The sequence below is a fragment of the Artemia franciscana genome, chromosome 4 (genome assembly GCF_032884065.1).
Source record: "Artemia franciscana chromosome 4, ASM3288406v1, whole genome shotgun sequence".
Lineage (NCBI taxonomy): Eukaryota > Metazoa > Arthropoda > Branchiopoda > Anostraca > Artemiidae > Artemia > Artemia franciscana.
The window spans coordinates 22,750,582-22,773,221 of NC_088866.1; the positions used below are offsets into that span (position 1 = coordinate 22,750,582).

General features: G+C 34.6%; 1 protein-coding gene across 1 annotated transcript in view; it reads right to left on the minus strand.

Moving 5' to 3' along the window:
• LOC136026159 (ankyrin-repeat and fibronectin type III domain-containing 1-like) overlaps nucleotides 1-22,640 on the minus strand; it is a 254,211-nt gene that overhangs the window by 196,422 nt on the left and 35,149 nt on the right. The window contains exons 2-3 of the mRNA XM_065702463.1: nucleotides 10,658-10,803; nucleotides 1,892-1,969 (exon numbers count right to left, since the gene is read on the minus strand). Coding sequence (XP_065558535.1) covers nucleotides 1,892-1,969; nucleotides 10,658-10,803 — 224 coding nt within the window. The remainder of the gene's footprint in view (nucleotides 1-1,891; nucleotides 1,970-10,657; nucleotides 10,804-22,640) is intronic.

Below are 22,640 nucleotides of genomic sequence, written 5' to 3' on the forward strand. Positions count from 1 at the left end.
TATGCCCTACGCTAGATTCAATTTAATAGGAGTAAAATTCCAAAATTAAAAAATGGTTATAACCGTTACATTATTTGAAATTTGGCACACCTAAAATGTCTGCGCCTGGGGCAATCGCCCCTTCTCTCCCCCTAAAACAGCCTCTGTATTACAGAAATCTTTTTGCCTCTTCTCTTATGGATCATTTTGAAAACACTCAAAAAAGAAATGCAATTTACGTAATGATGAGGTATTGAAAAAATCAGTTTCAAAAATTTGAATATAAAATTTAACATTAAAGATTCTCACGTTTAAAATCAATTCCTTTGTTACAATGTATCTAAAATCTAGTTTATCATAACACCTTTGATCTTTTGCTAAAGAGAATGAGTGATGTAGAATATTCTTGTAAAAAAGTGGTTAATGAAGCTGGTAAAGAATTAGCTCAAAGATGAAAGCATGTAGAAGACTTGTCGATCCATGAAGTATGTCATAGGAATATTAAAAATGACCCTCTTGAAATCCAAACCCATTTGTCGGATGAAGATAAGATTCTAAATATGTAACAAATGCTACAAAATCAAATATAACGATGGTAAACTTCTTTAATCGACTCCTGCGTTTTTAAACCATGTCCCATCCGAAATGCTTGTGAAAAAGTTAATTTTTTTTGTGAAAAAAGTTAAACTGAAAAAAGTTAAATGATTAATATAATTATATATATTGCATAATTGACATTTCAGGCAACAAGAAACAATGAAAAACCATATAAAGAAGCTCGCAGTGTGCCGGGGCCCGGTTTATTTCCTATTTTTCACAGGGTGGCTGTATCGAACCTGTGGTGACGTCATGACATCAAAAAAAGGCTCAAATTGTCTGTGGTTAAAAGACAAGCGACAATGAGAATCCATATATAAAAGCCTACCGTATGTCGGGCCCCGGTGGCGAAGCCGCTGGTCTTCCGGCGCTAATATCTTATCTTACATTCAAACCCAGCAAAAACACAAGTTTTATCAGATGATTTAATTTGTTTTCCTCAATCCTATTTAGTTTCAATAAATTGAATAATATGCAATTTTAAATAAGATATATAAAAGTTTTTCGCTTTTCCCAAACGGGTTTTCTCCACTCTTCTTTTACCTTCTCCTCTCCTCTGTAATTATTCACAGCAACAGAAAATTATTGCTTTTATTGTATCTTGGGTGATTCTAAAAATTACCTTTAATAAAAAACAAAAAGATACAGCTTTTTAAAACACAGTGTAAAACCCCAAAAAACCGTGTTCTGTTCTACTCCGTTGCTTGAAAACAAAAACTTAAGGAATAAACATAAAGAAACTCAAGGATAATCGCTAATTTATTCTTCAAGAAATACAAAATTCCACATCAAGAAATATAAAATTCCACATTTTTGAAGATAGGAGCTTGAATCTTTAACAGTAAGGTTCTCTGATACGCTAAATCTGATGTTGTGATTTTCATTTAGATTCTATGACTTTTAAGGGGTGTTTCCCTCTATTTTCTAAAATAAGGTAAATTTTCTGAGGCTCGTAACTTTTGATGGTTAAGACTAATTTAAGAATTAACGACGCTTCTTGACTACTAAGGTCCCTGCGTCATGGTTAAGACTAAACTTGGTGAAACTTTTATATTTAAAATCAGCATTAGAATGTGATTCTTTTGATGTAACTATTGGTATCAAAATTCTGTTTTTTAGGGTTTCGGTTACTATTGAGCCGGGTCGCTCCTTATTACAGTTCGTTACCACGAAATATTTGATAGTTGAGCAAGTTTCTACTCAACCGATTCAACTTCAAGAGTATATTTCACTGTCCTTGGTATTTAAAGAAAACTGCTGCGGTAGGTGATAATTAAGCATAAGAGAAGCTCTGTCGTTTTATAGAAAAACTTACCATTTGTGTCTGAACGAAAAAAGTTCGACAAAGTTGCTGACTTCCCGTGCGTGTTCTGAGTTGATAATGCTGGATTTTCTGAAAATAAAAGTTGTTCATTAAAGTTGTGCTAACAGCTAGGAAGACTGTCTTAGAGTCTTGTTAACTGAATACTAAAGATCCTTTGAAAGTTTAATTGAGATCCAGTGTTTTCACTACAAATGATATAAACGGCAACAGTACAACCATTGGCCCAATCTATGGGCACCGAAAGGGAGGGGCCGGGGAACAATCCCCACAAAATGAAAATACATTACATACATGAACCAACAGAGGATAACAAGAAACGATTCCATTTAAATCCTAGTAAAAGCAAATTTCTGGCACTAACTGACCCCCCCCCATTGATATAAAATCTCCTTGCTACATTCTTGACATGAACTTTAGGAGGTTTGACCAGAGCTGCACTTGAACGCTGATTGAGGGAGTGGAGAAGCAGAGACATTTTCAAAAGTTTATCTTGACGTAGGGTAGAATATTCAAGAGCAGCCGAGTTTGAAGGATGAGGGAGTGTTTAAGACCTCTTCCCAAGAAACAAAAATATTTTAAAGTTTTTTTTTCCATAGTTTCTTACTTTTTCCGTTTAATTGACTATTATGATTTTTTTTTGAGGGCCTAAGACTATAGCTCCCCTCTTGTTGCCTAAATACCTTTATTTACCCTTGTCGAAACAAAATTTGCCTTTTTTTTAACTGAACCTATAAATTTTAAATTTAATTAGCGTAATGTGTTCCGATCTCATAATATTGAATATTCAGGAACAAATTATTAGCTGAACTTCTGCTTAGAGTTGAAACAACCTTTTATCAATATATTTTTTAACTATATTTGTCATTCAATTCATAGCATCTCTTACAATTAGATTTTGGAGGGGGGCACTAAAAGCTAGGTTTTCACCAAGTATTTGTTTTGCCACTTATTATTGTTATATATATATATATATATATATATATATATATATATATATATATATATATATATATATATATATATATATATATATATATATATATATATATATATACATATATATATATATATATATATATATATATATATATATATATATGTATATATATATGTATATATATATATATACATATATATATATATATATATATATATATATATATATATATATATATATATATATATATATATATATATATATATATATACATATATATATATATATATATATATATATATATATATATATATATATATATATATATATATATATATACATATATATATACATATATATATACATATATATATATATATATATATATATATATATATATATATATATATATATATATATATATATATATATATATATATATATATATATATATATATATATATATATATATATATATATATATATATATATATATATATATATATATATATGTGTGTGTGTGTGTGTGTGTGTATATTCTATCCGATTATTTCAGTGATTTTTCTTTCAATAAGAGTTTCAATAAGAACATCTGTTTAAAAAGTTCAAAACGAAAAGAAACTTGTTGGTGAAAAATTATATTGTTGATTAGCACAAATTCTCCAAGGGCTGGAATAGGGCAGAGATGCATGCGCGGGTTATGGGGGCTCATTATTATTCTCTTTCATTACTCTTAAAAAGCCATAAAGCACCCTTTTTGGAACTTTTAAGTCAAACTGAAAAAACAGCTATTCGCCGACTGTATTTCCGTTATGCGAAGTTCCTTTTCGGTATCCCTCTATGGAAGAGCAATCGACGACTTGTGTTTAGTTTTGGTATAGCGCAACCATTTGTAGTCATTGAAGAACGCCGGTCTCGCTTTATGAATACGCTAGATCGTGAAAATAGTTTACTGAGTGTTTTTTTTTGTTGTGAGATTTAAGTGAATGTATCTTTTCTTTTTCCTTTTTTTTGTCATTACTTCATGCTTGTCTTTTGGGAAATAAAATAATAATAATAATAAACATTATAATAATATAATATAAATAATAATAAACTATATAATAATAAAATAATAATAATAATAATAATAATAAAACTAATAATTCATAGTCACAAACATAATGGAGGCTAAAAGAAGAACTATCATCGAAACTATAACTGTGAAAGAAGTAGATGGGATGAACCCTGGAAAAGAAAGGAAAATTGAAAATAGGAGCAAGAGCAACATTAGGAGCAAACTAACTCACTCCAGATGACGGCTAGGAATAGCTCTAAACTTTCTCCACTCCAGAACCTGATTGTTCGGAACGATGAAGTAAAAAAAAAGACAGTAACAGCCATACCTAGAATAATAGGTCTAAACAGTTTTGTGATTGAAGTTGGGTCAAATTAGCATGGGTTCCATACCCAAATTGTTACCCAATGTACCCACTGGACGCTTAGTTCAATTAAAAGAGCCGAAGGTCTAAGCTGCAAAGCGAGGAGAGGCATCCTGACCTGCTAAATGTGTAGGGCTTAAAAGCCCTCAAAAGGCGCTTTTTACCAGCCAATAACTAGCTTTTGGCTAAAACACTGTCTTTGTTGAGGGGATTTTGAACTAAATCAAATAAATACTGCATACATTGAGGCTTTTAGAAGAGCGTATTTGCAATTTCTCAGTAATGATTAAGGGTGTTAAGAGAGAAAGATATAAGAGATAAAGAATAACAAAATTACTCGGGAGAACATAAAATCGTTTATAGAAAGGCAAGGTGAAAGCTAGAATTAAAATATTTTGTGCCAATCTTTATACTGAAAAGAACTTATTATTAACATTTTTAGCGTAGAGATTAAGAATGAAGGAATGAAATGGACTTTTCTTAAAAGAGAAGGAAGTAACGCCAGAAGGTGGAAAAATTGAACAAGAATCATAAAGAGCTGATAAAATAAATGAATGAAAAAACTGATAAAATTATGACCGCAATCTAGTTGGCTGGTAAAATTCCACGTGTCATATCTCTTCGGCATAGCCGATTGAAACTTTTCTAGAAAAAGTAAAGAAAAAAGATTCCATTCTATGGAAAGGCATGACGTAAATAATTTTTCAGACCACACTGTCTTTCAGTTTTTGATTAAAATGAAATGAAAATACACAATAACAGGCAAATTGTTTAATCAAAGCAGCGACAAAACATAGCTGCTAATAAAAGCTAAAAACATTTCGGCTTCACGTCAATAAATATCAGACGGAAATGTTAAACATTTCATATTTAGACTTCTTTTTGTATTTGCGTAGTTTTCGTAGTTTTTTTGGATAAATTGAACAAGAAGTGCTCAGAAATTGGGAGGCGAGTTTCTTCCATTTTTCTTTTTATGTATGTTTTAGTCGATTAGCCCAGTTTTCCTTTTTCCATATAGGTTTCTAGACATTACGCCTAAATATTTAGAGAGAGAGAGAGAGAGAGAGAGAGAGAGAGAGAGAGAGAGAGAGAGAGAGAGAGAGAGAGAGAGAGAGAAGTTTATTAATATTAAATAGAAGACAATACAAAATACAATTCAAAATCGAATTACAATACACATAATTCCCCTCGAAAGGCTCCATGGCCAGGAATACAAGGGGGGGTAAGAAAAAAACAATTATTATACAAGCAGTAAATTCAATATAGGCAATCACATATAGCATTTCCCAGGCAATATATTTATGGGGGATACAATATAAGCAACAACTAGAAGGAAAAAAAAAACATAGAGAAAATACCTGAGACCTGGGAGCAAAGTGCAGAGAGGAAAACTACACACCACTAACAAAACACAGGGGCCATCAACTCCTCAGAAAACAAAAAATTAATCTATTTGATTCTTTATTAAATGATCCTTAAGAATCCTTTTAAAAGTACCAAACGAGTGACATTTCTGCACTGAAGAAGGTAGTGAATTCCAGACCTGTTGACAAGCAATGTGGGGATTGAAATCTGATCGAATAGTAGGGGTAGGCGGAATGTAGATATTATTTGAAGAACGAAGGCTATATGGAGCTGAATCAGAAACAAACATAGGAGTTTTGCCGTGAAGTTGATCAAAGACAAAAGAAGCACAAGAAAAAATGTAAATAGACCGTAGACTTAAGAGTTGTGTTGGTGAAGAACGGGTGGTGTCCATAACCAGACGCCGTGCTTTATTATACATGACAGAAAGTGACTGCAGCGTAGTCGGAAAAGTAGACATCCATATAATGGGGCAATAAGAAACATATGACTTGACAAGACAGAAAAAAAGAAGTTTCAGAATAGATCCAGGAAATGTGTATCTAAGTTTTCGAATGATACCCAAACTCCGTGAGACCTTAACTCTAATCATGGCTACATGGTTTCTGAATGAAAGGTTCTCATCAAGCATGATACCAAGAAACCGGACCACCCGATTCTCTGGTCTACACAAGGAGCCTTGTGACACCTGAAGGTGTGTAAGCTGAGGGAAAGCTATACCAATTCGAGAAAAAATAAGAAAATGTGATTTACCAACATTCAAGACCAAGTCAATGGCATTCAACCATGACATAACTCTCTCGAATAATGCCACAAGGTTAGACTTGATATCACATTCCGTCTTCCCAAGGGTCCCAAGAGTGGTATCATCAGCAAAAGCGACAAGAAAATCTTCATTAGAAGAAGCATTGGAACACGACTGAGCATCAGGCTGACACAGCTTGCAACATGCCAGAGGCCTGGTGTTTTTACAGCCGAAATCAGATCATTAACATAAATCACAAATAAAATGGGATCAACAACAGATCCCTGCTGGACGCCATAATATACATCAAAAGGGCTCCGGAAAAGCGGATCAATTGAAATAAGCATACCAGAAAGATATGAATCAAACCAAGAATAAGCGTTTGATCTTATACCAATATGTGATAGTTTCCAAAGAAGAATCCGATGAGTCAAGGAATCAAAAGCTTTACGAACATCCAAAAATAAAGCTGCCCGGATATGACCAGAATCTATTGCCGAATGAATGAAATTCGATAAAGCTGTGCAAGCATGCTCCGTAGAGTGACTCGCTCGGAATCCAAACTGGAAATCATGCAAAAAATTATTCGCATCGAGAAAACTAAGAATCCGGGATAGCATATCCTTCTCAAAAATTTTCCTGAAAACAGATAGGAGAGAAATTGGCCTATAATTAGCAGGATCACTCCGAGAACCACCTTTATAGAGTACTATAACCTTAGCTCGCTTGAGAGATTCAGGAAAAATACCTTTCTCGAAAGACAGATTGACGAGCTTGGTCAGTGGTGACAGAATAGCAGGCAGAATGGCACGGATAACCCTTGTAGGAATATTGTCTGGTCCTGAAGAGGATGATCCTTTAAGAGCATTCACGCTATGAGCTACCTCAAATTCAGAAACAGAATTCAAGACCATCGACTTCAAACATGAGGGTCCAAAGAAAGGCTCTGAAATCGCAACGAGAAATTGCAGAGCTTGCAGAGGAAGCAGTTACCTTTCCTATATTAGCAAAATAAGAGGTAAGCTCTAGCTGAACATCTACATCTCCTTGGACGGTTTTACCATCGATTTTCAGCATTGATGGAACTGAAGGCAGAGGGGAAGTAGGTCTTAAGAACTGAATTAATTAAATACCATATCTTCCTTACATCCTTCCCACATTAAGAAAATTTCCTTTGATAATACTGAGACTTTGCCTTCCGACACAAAGAATTAAATAGATTCCTATAGGCCTTGAATCGTTTGTGATGAGCTAAAGATGGTGAAGCCTTGTAAATCTTCCACAAATAATTTTTCCTTTTCCAGCTTTTATGGAGACCTGAAGTCATCCATGGATTCAGTGGTCCTATCCTTTTTGAAGTATGGGGCACTGGACCCCGACTGCAAATTTCCAGGATTCCTTCTTTAACTAAATCATGAAAGGAATCAAAAGAGTGGTTAAAATCTGAATCAGAGACCAAACTATCCCATGGTAGATCAGCCAGACGAGAATTAAGTAGACTTAGCTCAGTATCACCACAACAGAAAAATGGAAGATTAGATGGTGATGCTATACGCTGCGCTTGATCAGCACTCTTATATCAGGAAATAGCGGGAAAATGATCAGAAATATCACTAACCAGCACCAAATTATCTAAGACATCTAGTGACGAAAAAATATTATCGATAAGAGACGCTTGTGTTTCAGTAACTCGGGTTGGTATACAAACTGAAGGTAGAGTTCCCGAAGAGAGCATCATTGACAAAAAACCAATAGTTGAAGCAGAATTTTGATCCAGTAGGTTGAGGTTAAAATCACCCATAAGGATTAGTTCATAGGGATGTTTTTGGACTGAGTCCAAAACTTCTTCCAGAATTTTCAAAAACGAAGGAATAGATCCACTGGGGGACCTATAAACCAAACCCACAACCAAATACTTACGCATTGAATTAATCTCAATAAATAGGGATTCAAAGATTCCTTCCTCATTTCTGCTCAAATCATTTCGGACATTATTTGCAAGACGATCAGCAATATAAAGCATAAGGCCACCTCTCGCCATCTGTTTCCTATTCAGCCTCTCCATCCTATATCCTGGATTATCTAAAAGGATATCCTTTTTTGAATCCAGGAAAAATTCACATAATCCTATAACATCAGGAGTTCCATCACTAACGATCCGTTTCAGCTCATGAAAAGACGAGCATAGTCCCTGAATGTTAAGATGAAACACAGAGAAAATATCATCTCGTTTAGAGGAGGCAGAACCATTTAATTGCGAAACATACTTACTTTTAAAAGCCGAATTAGAATCATTATTCATCTGATTTCAACTTCCAATTGAATTATTAATAATATTTTCAATATCTAAAGGATTATTTTGTAAATCAAATAAACCATCCCCCAAAGAGTTGATACAAGCCTGGCCACTAGCAGAAATCGTCGATTTACTCTTGGTGGATGACAGTTCCGCCCCACGACCAAGCCCACCAGACCACATGCATAAGGAAAAAATATAAGGAAAGAAGAGTAAAAAATAATATAATCAAGGTATGGATAAATAATGATAATAAAATCAAGGTAAGAATAAATAAGAAAAAACAGGGAAAGAGAAGAAAAAAGAAACAAGGAAAAACTAAGAAATAAACAAATAATCAGCACTGGCAATATAAACCATTCCTTCATAAACATAATAATAATATCATCCAAACCATTATCATGCATTGACCTCACGCCAAGGAGTACTCCTCCCCCATGCCTCTCCCATTGGAAAGTAAAAGCACTAAAACTCACAGTAAATGGGTTTGTTCTAATACTATACTGTTGGTGCAAAAAAAACAAAAACAAATAGCGATACAATAAAAAAGACACAATATTTGTTTTAGCAGAAGATACCATTATATAAGTCACTATTACTATTTTTATTGCATCGGACCAAACTAACTCAACAAATAATTCAAGCAATACTTTTTTCTTATCAAAAAACAAAAAGTGTCCGGGCTTCCACAAACTCACTAAACAAAAAAAGAAAAAAAAAATATCCAGTCATTTAATCCAGTCCATAGAATTGCCCCGGCCATTTCCTTGCCATCGCTGTCGTTGCGTTTGAATCAGGCTACTAATATCTGGTGGGATTTCATCAAACAAAAACATTTCCACTGGCCCTTCCTTAAGGCGACGAATACATAGAGATGGTAGTATGGATCTCGCAATCCAAGTTTCAAAGCCTGTTTTTTCACGAATACTGGTTCGGATAGCTAAAAGTTCTTTTCGAACTTCTCGAACAGACGGGGGAGAATCATCGGATAAAAAAACATTCTGATTGCCCATGATAGTTTTTCCACGAAGATTTTGAGCCTGTTTTAGAACTGCCACTTTCACCATAATAACCTTTATCAGATTTTTTTCAGGCTTATTATCAGCTATCGTGTATTTGGGTACCTCAGGGATTCCAAGGCATGACGAAATTATACTATCGAAAATCGCCTTAGCGTTTACAATATCAATCGCTGTCACGTTCCATACTAGAATATTTTTATCATTTTCTTTACTTTCCAGCTTCATCATTGTATGCCTTAGGCTAGATAACTGCGATTTAATAAAGAATTTTCATCAACCAGCACAGAAATGTGGTTCTTCAAATCATTGGTTTCTACCTCAAGGCTGATCACTTTAGGCTTAATACCTTCCACCTCCAATTTCGATTCCAATACAGATTCTTCGATCTTAGAAATCCTTTGATCCAATCCTTTAAAATTAACATTCAGCTAATTTAACGTAGCTGAATTTTCTTTAACAGTCTGTAAAACTAGACTCAAACTATCAGCTAGTGATTTCATTGAGATTCCTTCCATAGGACTGGATGTGAGAAAAAACTCGTCAGATTTTTCCTTCTTCTTCTTTCATCCCATTATACAAAATAGTAATTGAACTCCAAGAAAAAATAGACTGTAGAAATATACTACCACATAAAACTCCTTTAATTACTCACTTTGCTTAATATTGGCATCTGAATCTATCCAAAAAAGTTTCGACAGCAAATTAACCTTGCTGAACACTAAATGAATGGGCCGACGCAAAGTAGGAGTATTTACCTTGAATGCATTCTTGTTTTATCAAAAATTTATGAGAGTATATCCGGTTTAAGATGTTCACTGAATGAATGCTATATGTGAACTGACAAGGCAAGAGTAAAAAATAGAAGAAGATATAAGTGTTGTGCTGCAATAAATGTAGTAGGATGAAAAAACAAAAATAAAATAGCACTCGATTCCAGGTAGAATGTAACACGTTAGGAAGAAACAACTTACCATCATAATTTGATCTGAGTATGACCTGATCGATCTGATCGATCTGAGTACGAAGAAGGGTCAAACCAGGAACAACTATTGCTGGCAATGTCCTTGACCGTACAAGAGGACGAGGTTGAGTTGTCACAATTCCTCTATCGTTCGAGCTGGAAAATTGAATAAGTTACATACAGGAATCTTTGGCTGTTAAAACTAAATTTGGGATTCAAACTATGTCCTTTGAATACGAGAACAGAAGTTATTCATAACCCGTTTCTTCTGCAAGCAAATCTTTAAAGTACCAAGGGCAGTGAAAATTAAATCGGGAAGTATAAATTGGTTAAGTGGAAAGTGTGTTCTTAAGAGTTTAGCCAAAACAAGAAACCTAATTTTTAACGAAAAAGACCTTCAAATACAGGTACACAGCTTTTGACAGTACCGGCCGCTAAATTTCTAAAAAAGAGAAGCGTGAGAAAAAAATTCACCGTAAATAATTTTAAGGACATTGCACCAAACAGCTTCAGAAGGTCTAGATTTTCTACGCAGCAAATTGGTTTTGCTTAATTGTTTTCAAACTTCAGTGTCACAGTACTGACAACAATGTAGTACTTTCCGAGAAACTTCATATCTTGAAAAAAAAAAACAGAGAAATTGCAGTTTTGGGGTAAGAATGATATTTTTTCCAGGTACCTTTTTAGGGCAGGATTGACTCTAGCTGAGCTCACAAAGTCACTCCACTGACCCCCACCCCCCCCCCCAAAAAAAAAATAACAACAACAAACTAATAATCGGCAAAATCAAGACTCAAATCTTATCCCTGAAGGACATAGGATTTCAAGTTCAGCGTACTTATCATTCGGCTAAATAACTTTGTTACGTTGCAAAATTTTATTTAAGGGTCTACAACATTCCTTATGAAAGTTTTTGACCTTACAAGAGAAGAAGAGGCTGAGTTTTCAGAACTCCTCTGTCGTTCAAGCTGACATGTCGAACTTACTACATTTTATAATCGTGGATTGGACCAGAGAACACAATCCATTCTTTTTCTGTCAAAAACTAAAATATATGATCCATATGAATGGCAGGCATGACTAGAGCTAAACGGCTAAGTGAAAATTGGTTTGATTATTTCTTTAACTGACCTGATCTTTAGTATTTGCTCTTTGAAATTTCTGAGGAGGAGTTGGCTTTTCTACAAACTAAACTAATTTGCAGCAAAAATAATTTGCTGCATAGAAAATCTAGACTTTCTGAAGCTGTTTGGTGCAATGTCCTTAAAATTATTTACGGTGAATTTTTTTCTCACGCTCCTCTTTTTTAGAAATTTAGCGGCCGATACTGTCAAAAGCTGTCTACCTGTATATGAAGGTCTTTTTTGTTAAAAATTAGATTTCTTATTTTAGCTAAACTCTTAAGAACACACAGGTTTGTACAAATTTCCACTTAACCAATTTGTACTTCACGATTTAATTTTCACTGCCCTTGGTACTTTAAAGATTTATAGTAGTATAACTAGTATTGTTCACATATTGCCTTTTGGTCAATTGACCTTTCCCTTTAAGCATTCTCTGAGAGTTCCAGTTTGGTACACAAATCAATTTTTAGGATACGCTGTTTTGACAATCAAAATGCACATAGTATCTTTTGTTAGTTCGAATTTGCCATCAATATTCTCTCAAATTTTCAAACTGTTCGTGGTAACGAACTGTAGTAAGGAGCGACCCGGCTCATTAGTAAACGAAACTCTAAAAAACGGAATGTTGATGCTAAAAAAATCGGATTTTCATGCTGATTTTAAATATATAAGTTTCATCAAATTTAGTCTTTGTCATCAAAAGTTACGAGCCTGAGAAAATTTGCCTTATTTTGGAAAATAGGGGGAAACCCCTCCAAAAAGTCATAGAATCTTAACGAAAATCACATAATCGCATTCAGCGTATCAGAGAATCCTATAGCAAAAAATTCAATCTCATATCTACAAAAATGTGGAATTTCGTATTTTTTGCCAGAAGACAGATCAAGGGTGCGTGTTTATTTGTTTTTTTTTGTTTTTCCAGGGGTCATCGTATCGACCAAGTGGTCCTAGAATATCGCAAGAGGGCTCATTCTAACGGAAATGAAAAGTTCTAGTGCCCTTTTTAAGTGACCAAAAAAAATGGAGGGCACCTAGGCCCCTTCCCACGCTCATTTTTTTCCAAAGTCAACGGATCAAAATTTTGAAATAGCCATTTTGTTCCGCATAGTCTAAAACCATAATAACTATGTCTTTGGGGATGACTTACCCCCAACAGTCCCTGGGGGAGAGGCTGCAAGTTACAAACTTTAACCAGTCTTTACATACAGTAATGGTTATTGGGAAGCGTACAGACGTTTTCAGGGGGAGTTTTTGGTTTGGGTTGGGGTTGAGGGGAAGGGGATATGTGGGAGGATCTTTCCCTGGAAGAATATATATTTTTATTCAATGAAAAGGGCGCGGGGTTTTCTATCATTACTATAAAAAAACAATGAGAAAATAAACATGAAAAAGTTTTTTTTTTAATTGAAAGTAAGGAGTAGCATTAAAACTTAAAACGAATAGAGATTACTACGCATATGAGGGGTGCTAAAAATACTTTAGCATAAAGAGCGAGGTATTTAGGAGAAGATAAATACCTCGCTCTTTATGCTAAAGTATTTTTAGCAATTTAAACTATTTATTCTACGGCCTTTCTGATTCAGGGGTTATTCTTAAGGAATTGGGAAAAAATTTAAGATTTAGTGTAAAGAGGAATGTATTAACGAGGGGACAAACCCCCTCATATACATAATAAAAATATAAGAATATAAAAGTTAGTTACGTAAGTTAATTCTTAAGTTGCGTATAATTTTTACTAATAGAAACGTTCGTTAAAAATTAAAAGTTCTAGTTGCCTTTTTAAGTAACCGAAAAACTGGAGCGCAACTAGGCCTCCTTCCCCACCCCTTATTTCTCAAAATCGTCTGATCAAAACTAAGAGAAAGCCATTTAGCCAAAAAAAGAATTAATATGCAAATTTCATTATAATAATTTATGTGCGGAGAGCCAAAATCAAACATGCATTAATTTAAAAACGTTCAGAAATTAAATAAAAAAAACTAGTTTTTTTAACTGAAAGTAAGGAGCGACATTAAAACTTAAAACGAACAGAAATTACTCCGTATATGAAATGGGTTTTCCCCTCCACAATCCCTCGCTCTTTACGCTAAAGTTTGACTCTTTGCCACAGTTCTACTTTTTGAAACAATTAAAAACTTTAGCGTGAAGAGCGAGGGATTGCGGAGGGGACAACCCATTTCATATACGGAGTAATTTCTGTTCGTTTTAAGTTTTAATGTCGCTCCTTACTTTCAGTTAAAAAAAACTAGTTTTTTTTTTATTTAATTCCTTCATAGACTTTGCCTGAATAGTACTAGTATGACAGTAGTTACGGTGGTAGTAGGTGAAGTAGTTGTATTGTTAGTGCTGTACTAGTAGTAGTAGCAACGGTAGTAGAAGCGGTACTAATAGCGGTAGTAGCATGCACATCTTGCCTTGCCTCAGTTTAAGGTCCCTTTAATGGTGCCCACGAAGTTTCACTTTGACACGGTACTCCGTTCCAAAAATATTTTGTGGTGTGTGCTTTTGACCCCCTTTTCATCTTAATGCTCTAAGCCTTACAAATTGTTTTAATTGAAGTAGCAGTTGCAGTTGTTTAGTAACATAAGTAGTATGAGCAAAAGGAACAGTGGTAGTAGTGGTAGTAGTGACATGGATATATTACCATTTGTCAATTGATGTTCCCCTTTAAGTATAAATAAAAGTTCTAATAAGAATAGATCCTTTTACTTGGCAGTGATAAATTTCATATGAATATTTGATGTTTCAGTCACACATGCAGTGACCGTCATCAGTGGTAATACTAAACTAAACTAATTAAAAACTAATATATATATATAAAATAAAATGAACTATGTACTGCTTAATAACCTTATTCTTTCAAAAGCAAAAATGGAAGTGGTCTCTTTACCCTTCTTGGATCCTGTTCGCCAGCATTTAATGAACTAACAATTGGACAGAGGTTAATCGCATTGGGTGAAATGAACTTTGTTTTATGTGATTTTAATAAATTATCGTAAATAGAGTTCAAACCAAATTTACCCGTGTCTCTATTTAAAGCCATATTCTTGAATAAAATTTTCTTAGTCTCAAGAGTCTCGCGAAAATTTTGCTTTAAACCCCGGTCCCTAGAAATCAAAGAGACATTATCAAACAAAATAAAATGGTCTTGAAAATTAAAAATATGTTCCGAAATGACTGAAATGAAATCTCCAGATCTTAGAATTTTGCTTTAAAGCCGATGAAATAGATTCTTTATACTGTAGCAATCTCATTTCCAAATTCTGGTTAGTACGTCCCACATTTGAGCTTCTCCAAGTAGGCCTACATGGGATCTGATAAATTTCACTTTGTTACCCCAGTGAAGTTAGACCCTTCTCAGAATTTAGAAAGCTACCCAAAGTATTACTACTCTTTAAAGTTACCTTTAGACCATTACTATGTAACACCAGGACATATCGACCAGGGGTGGATCTAGAGAAAAATCTTGGGGGGGGGACTGGAACAAGGGTGCCAACGTGACTCGAGGTGGGCACCAAATTAAAAAGTTTATTTTAAAAAAGATTATAAAAGACAAAAGAACAGAATAAGGGCACCAGAAATATCTTGGGGGAAGGGTCACCCCCCCCCGACCCCATGGATCTGTTCCTGGTCTAAATTGATTTTAACTCTTTCATTCATCTAATTGCAACCAAATTAGCTATATAGTTAAAACAAATAGATATACAGATTTATCACACTAAAGCCCTATTGAGCGATTCGCTATTTAATTAGTCACAAAACTAAAATCAAGAATTTTTTTAGTGGGGAGTGAACAGGGGCAGTTCAAAATAATTACTCCTTAACATAGATTGATAGTGTGTAAGTTACCTTGTCATATCCCCATCATTGAAGCCCAGGCACCATGGGCTCACAAGAAAGAGAATAAAATAAATCTGCCAAACAAAAAGAAAACACATTCTGAAGATGAAGATCTAGCAAGCAAGTTTAATTATATGATTAATATTTCATGAAAACGAGGTTTATCTTATAATTTTATGACGAAATGATTCGTAAACTGATCGTGCGAGCATACAGATCAATAGCAAAATCTTGGGTGAGGAGGCTGCTGAACCAAGGGTGCCAATGTGACTCGAGGTGAATACCAAATTAAAAAATTTATTTTAAAAAAGATTAAAAGAAAAGAAAAAATAACGGAATAAGTGTGCCAGAAGTGTCTTAGGAGGAGGGTCGCCCTCTCCAACCTCATGTATTTGTTCCTGACCTAAATTGCTTTTAATTCTTTCATTCATCTATTTTCAACCAAATTAGCTATATAATTAAAATAAATAGATAGATAGATTTATTCACACAAAAGCTCTATTTGGCCATTCGCTATTTAATTAGTCACAAAACTAAAATTAAGGATTTTTTGAGGGTGGAGGTGGTTTATTATTAGTCAAAACTTACCTTTCGATTTCCGGGTATTTTCGGATATTTTACCAAAATATCCGAAAATATCCTTCGATCCCCTTGCACTTTCAGCCATCAGTCTTCGTCTCTTATCTATTCTATGCTCATGTCCAGATTTTTTATTTTTGTCCATTTTGAACCTTTAGCTACAAGGCTACTTTTCAATATGTCAATGTGAATAGACAAATAGCTATGACTGTGTTACCACGTTTATGAAACGTGCTATAGATACCACTTTTATTTTCAACAGGTGCTACCATTTTTGTTAAATAGGGGAAAGTTCCATGTTCGTAGAAAAATCACTGCAGCAATCAAAGAATTTTTATGCCAATTTTGCAGATATATACTGAACCGACTGAAGATAAATAATTTTTGTTCGGTTTAAGTTTCAAATTTGCTCTTTACATTTATAGGAAAGCTTTGCTTTTTGTTGTTAATTGGGTAAATCACCTACGAATAATTGATCAAATTGACAAGTATACTTAAAAAAAGAGTAAAAAAGAACCGAATGCGAATGAGGGCGCCAGAAAAATCTTGGGGGGCCTAAGGCCCCCGGCCCCCCTTGATCCTCCCATTATATTGACAACGCCATATCAATGGCTAATCGTTTTAGGTAGAGCACTAATACTACTGCTGTGACTACTATTGCAACTATACCTAATGGTATGAAAGTGAAACTTTCAGAGAATATTTAGGGGGAAGGTAAACTGAATCGCAACATGTAATCCGTATGCAGGTTATCACAAGGGCATTTCAGCAGTATCTTAGGAACCGTTTTATTTGTGAAATTAAAACATGCAAGGCTTGTTTTGGGGCTACTGAACTAACCAAAAGACAATATTACCATCACAATACTAATGCTTCTAGTCATATAACTACTGCTACTGCTATTACTATTATTACTCCTCCTACTACTACTACTGCTAGTAAAGCTAAGACTACCACTATTAATTCTAGTGCTACTACTACTGTTGCTAAAGCGAAGGGTATTAAGGCGAAAATTTTGGGCAATCTTGAAACTGTATTGAACTAAATCGAAACACGCAATGCCCTTAAGTTGTCAAGAAGACGTATCAGCAATGCTTCATCACCATAGTCATTCATCATCATAGTACTATCATTGGTATTTTAAAGGAGCTAACTTGATTCAAAATTATAAATTCTAGTGCTCTTTTTAAGAGTCAAAACTGATTTGAGAGCAATCAGCCCTACTCTTTAGCCCATCATTTTCCAAACACTTCCAATAAAAATTTTAAGACATTCATTTTGTTCGGCATAGCTGAACGATCTAGTAACTAATTCTCTAGGTTTATTGGGTTGGTCAAACCCATACAGTTATGCAACTTGCTCATTCTGCATAAAACAAAATTTTGCTTTAAAATTAAATCGAAACACACAGTGCTAATGTTCGTTGTCAATAAGACATCTAAACAATATCCAAAAAAAGGACTGAGGGTATTAAGTTCACACTTCTGGGGTTAAATCCATAACTACTTTTTCTCTTAAAATTTAAATAAATCAAAAGAGTATAAGTTTATCAAGGCTGCCAAAGAGCTTAGATATAATTTTTTGGGAATGGTTTTAAGTTTTACTTTTTAGATCAACTAGAGAAGGTATACAACTAAATTAAACACTAAGATTTGTGTCAAAATTTTCAAAATGGTGTATACTATTAAAAATTGTTGGAAAGGTTTCTCCAGCATAAAAATACTAAACCAAACTAGAAATTCTTACAGAAGAAACCAAAAAGATTAAACTACCATTTTTCTTTTTCCTGAAAAAGACTATCAAACAGTTCGTGGTAATGAACTATAAGTAAGGAGCGACACGGCTCAATAGCAACCAAAACTCTAAAAAACGAAATTTTGATACCAATAGATCTACAAAAAACAGCTTATTATGTTGATTCAAAGTTTAATTAAGTTTAGTGCTAACCATCAAAGATTATGAGCATGAAAAAAATATGCCTGATTTTTAAAAAGGGGGGAAACTCCCTAAAAGCTAAAGAATATCAAAGAAAATCATACCATCAGACTGAGCGTGTCAGAGAACCCTAGTGTACAGGTTTGAAGCTCCCATTGCCAAAAAATAAGAAATCTTGCATTTTTTGCCAGAAGAAATATCACGGATACGTGTTTATTTTTTATTTGTTTTTTTTTCGGGGTGATCGTGTCGACCCAGAAGTCATAGGATATCGGAAGAGAGCTCATTCAAACGGAAATTTGAAGTTTTAGTGACATTTTTTTAAGTGACCAAAAAGATTGGAGGGCAACTAGACCCCCTCCCTTGCCCCCTTTTCCCAATAATTATACCTTTGGAGATAAAATGACCCCCCCCCCACTACCCCTGGGAAAAGGTCTTTAAGTTGTAAAATTTGCCCATTGTTTATGTATAGTATTTCTTATTTGGAAGTATGCATAAATTTTTCGGTTTGGGGGAGACACATTTTCCACTGGGAGGATTTTACATGGGAAGAATTTTCCAAGGGGAGTGAAGCTTCCGGGGGATGATTTCTTCCGAGGAAATTTCACTGGGAAAATGTGTCTTGCTTTCTCTTTGCGGGCTCAGTTTTGGGCGAAGAGATGCTAAGGATAATTTTCCAGGTAAATTTTAACCAGAACTGAATTGTTTAAAGGATATTTCCGTGGGGAGGAGGATTTTTCAGCGGAGCTGGAGCCAGATTTCCTGGCATTATAGAGAAAAACGATCAGAAATTAAATTAAAACAGAGTTTTTCAGCTGAAAGTAAGGCGCAACATTAAAACTTATATCGAACAGATATTATTACGTATATGAAGAGTGCTATCCCCTCCCTAACACTTCACTCTTTACGCTAATGTTTGAATTTTGTCCCAGTTCCTTAAGAACGACTCCTGAAACACGAGAATTTTTTTATTCGAACAATAAGGAGCTTTTTAAAAGAACTAAAATTTTTAAGTAATACTAACTTTACTACTAATACAAAATTTTTAGTAAATTTTTTATCATACTACTTACTAAACGTGTCATATATTCTTTTAAATTTCAGCTTTGGAGTTGATTCTTTTTATGAAAGTATCAGTATAATATACATAAATATTTTTAGGGGGGATTTTGTGCTTGGGTGGAAGTCAGTGGGGATAATTTTCCGTGGGGAGGGAAATTTGCAAAATTGAAATTTCGAGGGGAAATTCTAAATGGTGGGATTTGACAGAATTTTTATACGAAATTCTTTTTATTTGTCTTACTTTCTCTTTGCCAGCTGAATTTTGCATATGGAGATTTTCTGGTGGAAATTTTTCAGCGTGTTTTGACTCATTGTTTTGAATTTTAAGAGGGGTGTATTTTGTGGGAGGAGCTTTCCACAGATTAGTTGGCCGTGAGGAGGGGAGATTTTTCATACAGGACGAACGAGATTTAGCAACATTATTCGAAAAACATTCAGAAATTAAATTAACAAAACGGTTTTTTTTTCAACTGAAAGTACGGAGAAACATCAAAGCTCGAAAACGAACAGATATTACACCTTGTAAGAGGGGGTTGGCCCCCTCCTCAATACCTTACACTTTACGCTAAAGCTTGACTGTTTGTCCTAATTTCTTAAGAGCGAATGCTGAAACACAAGGGCGTTTTAATTAGAATTGGAAGCTTTTTTAAGTGCTTAAAACTTTAGCGTGAAGAGCAAGGTATTGAAAGGGGGCGTAACCCCTTCCTATACGGAACAATTTCTGTTCGTTTTGAATTTTGACGTTACTCCTTACTTTCAGTTGAAAAAAACTTTTTTTTTATATTTAAGACATGTAGGATTCCCTCTATTTAAATTACCATGTTGATTACTGGTTATTTCCGCTTTTCTATGCATTTTTTTAAACAGCTCTGAAAAAGAAATTGACATAAATGTACTAAAGATTATTACTGAAATTATAGCATTAAACTCAACACCTGCACTACTTGTGGGACTTTTATCCCAAGCAAGGCATATGAAGTAATTTTCAGCCAATCTCCATCAAAGAGGACGAGGCAGAGGCCACCTTTAAAGTAAAGTTCGGGCTTTGCGTCACAGTTCAAACTTTCAGGTCGCATTACCAAGGGAAACAAGTTTTAAAAATTTTTAGGCATGGGAGATAAGGGAGTCGTTAACCCCTCCCACTTTCTTTTTAGAACATGTTTCTTTTTTGCCAGAACTAATGTGCGATTGTATCTTTTACATAGATCAGCTCGAGGCTTTGTCTAAAACCAAATATTTTTATACTGTAAATATTGAGGTAAAATAATAAACCCTTTCCAAAATAGAGACCAGAATGGGGGTTGAATTGCACAGGTTTCAGTTGAATGGGGTTGAGTTGAATAGTGTTTGAGTGACACGGGGTTGAGTTGCCCGAGGGTTCAGTTAAATGGGGCTGAGTTACATGAAGACTCAGTTAAACAGGGGTTGAGTTCCATGAGGTTTCACTTGCACAAGGTCAAGATAAACAAAGGTTCAGTTTTTTTGGAGGGGGGGTTGAGTTGCGTGAAGTTCAGTTGTACGGAAGTTTGATTGCACGATAATTCAGTTACATAAGGGTCCAATTACACGAGGGTTGAGTTGCACAGGGGTTAAAATACACGAAGGTTCAGTTACAAGGGGTTCAGTTATTTGAGGGTTCAGTTGCAATGGAACTGCTGAAGATTAAATCCTTTAAATAGACAAATATAAATAAGAGCGTCTTATGAATGAAACTTTGACCTCAAGATAAAAAGATCTTGGTCCAATACAGTAGAGCGAATATTTCAGCCACTCAAATTCTACAATAATTGGGTTTGTCCTTCTAAATGATTAATTATACAGATTAAACAAATTTTCTGCTATCAAGAAAACTTAATTTTTTCCAGAATGAAAATGAAAGTTTGAGGAATTGGGACATAAACATGACAAACTTTACTTGACAAACCAAAACTCCAGAAATGTGACGCTGTAATATCAACTGGGCCTATATCGAGCGTGATATCCCCCATATTTTCAATTACTTATCTCTTAGAGCATTTGGGAATAAAGTAAATTTTGTTTAACAAGTTTTTTGAATATGTCTGTTTCACTTTCTTAGTACTCGGTAAATTTTTTTTTAGGCCAAATAGGTATATCCTTTAATACTCCATCCTACTAATTCATGGTCTGAACCAGAGGGCCCCAAACATTTTTTTTCTCATAGAACACTCTCAAAATTTTGCTGGGTCTGGTGGAGCCCCTGTAGCCAAGTTTTTAGCAATTACCAAAAATCGACGAAAATATGTAGATTAGACCAAGACCTAACTATGAAAATTCTTTTGAGTTCCAACAACGAACAAACAGTTTTCGAAAAAGAAAGTGAGAGTTGATTGCTTAATTAATTGATTTTGTTGTGAGTGGATGTCAAAAAAGTAAAGTTGGCTAGTCAAAAAGGAATTCCATTCAAATTGACTATCTTGACATCTACTCATAGTACAAGAAACCAATCTATTCTCACTTATCTTAATTGGAAAGCTTCCCATTCGGAGTGTAAAAATATAAAGACATCTGCAGTCGTAATAACAGTTGTAATATAACGAAGATTATACATTAATAATGCAACGTAACCTGACAATCACAAAAAAAGTCATAGTTTTAATGTAAGGGAAGTACTTGATGGACCAATAGCAAATTATCAATATTTGACTCTAGTTTTGTTAGGAATAACCGCAAACCTCCCCGTTCTGTGGTATTCAATGTGCTTCTTTTTTTAATGTTCACGATGAAACTACGCCTTTTTGGTCAGCATTTCTTTCAAACCGGATCTTTGATTCTGGAAACCCAAAATCTGATTCCCAAACTGAGTAAATTTTTTATAAATATGTATCTTTCGACAACCAGCGTATTACCGTAATCTTTGTCATTTCTTTGTCATTTGTCACTTGGGCAAAATCTTTGTCATTTTTATCGCCGGCAAATGCGTATTCAGCGCTTTGCTTCTTATTTTGTTGACTGCATTAATCACAAATTGAAGTGATTGATGCAATCGCTAAAGTTTTTCGCTACTAGGAGTAGTCGGTAGATGACGCAGTGAATTGCGGCTGCCATTTTTAAGATTAATAGTTGCTGAGCTTATAGCTGCCTACATTTATAGGTGAAGTCAAGCCAGCATTTTAGTTCTTCACTATTTAAACTAGATAAACTTTTTTGAGCCCCCGTTTCCAAACTTTGAACCCGTTTTTTTGTCACGCCCACGTACAACCCAGTCGAGTCTCCCGTGAGCCGCCAGGGCCCACCTGGGCCACTTTGGGAATCACTGCTCTATACTAACAAACCCAGCTTATAAAAGTTTATGTGGAGCCCATGTGGAGTCACTTTTACATAATAAACATCATATCTGTAAACGGGTTTGTTATGATTTTATCTTCCCAAGTTTGAAGGATGAAATCGTCTAAACAGAGCCTAAAGAGGCAAAACAGACCAGGTCAAATAAAA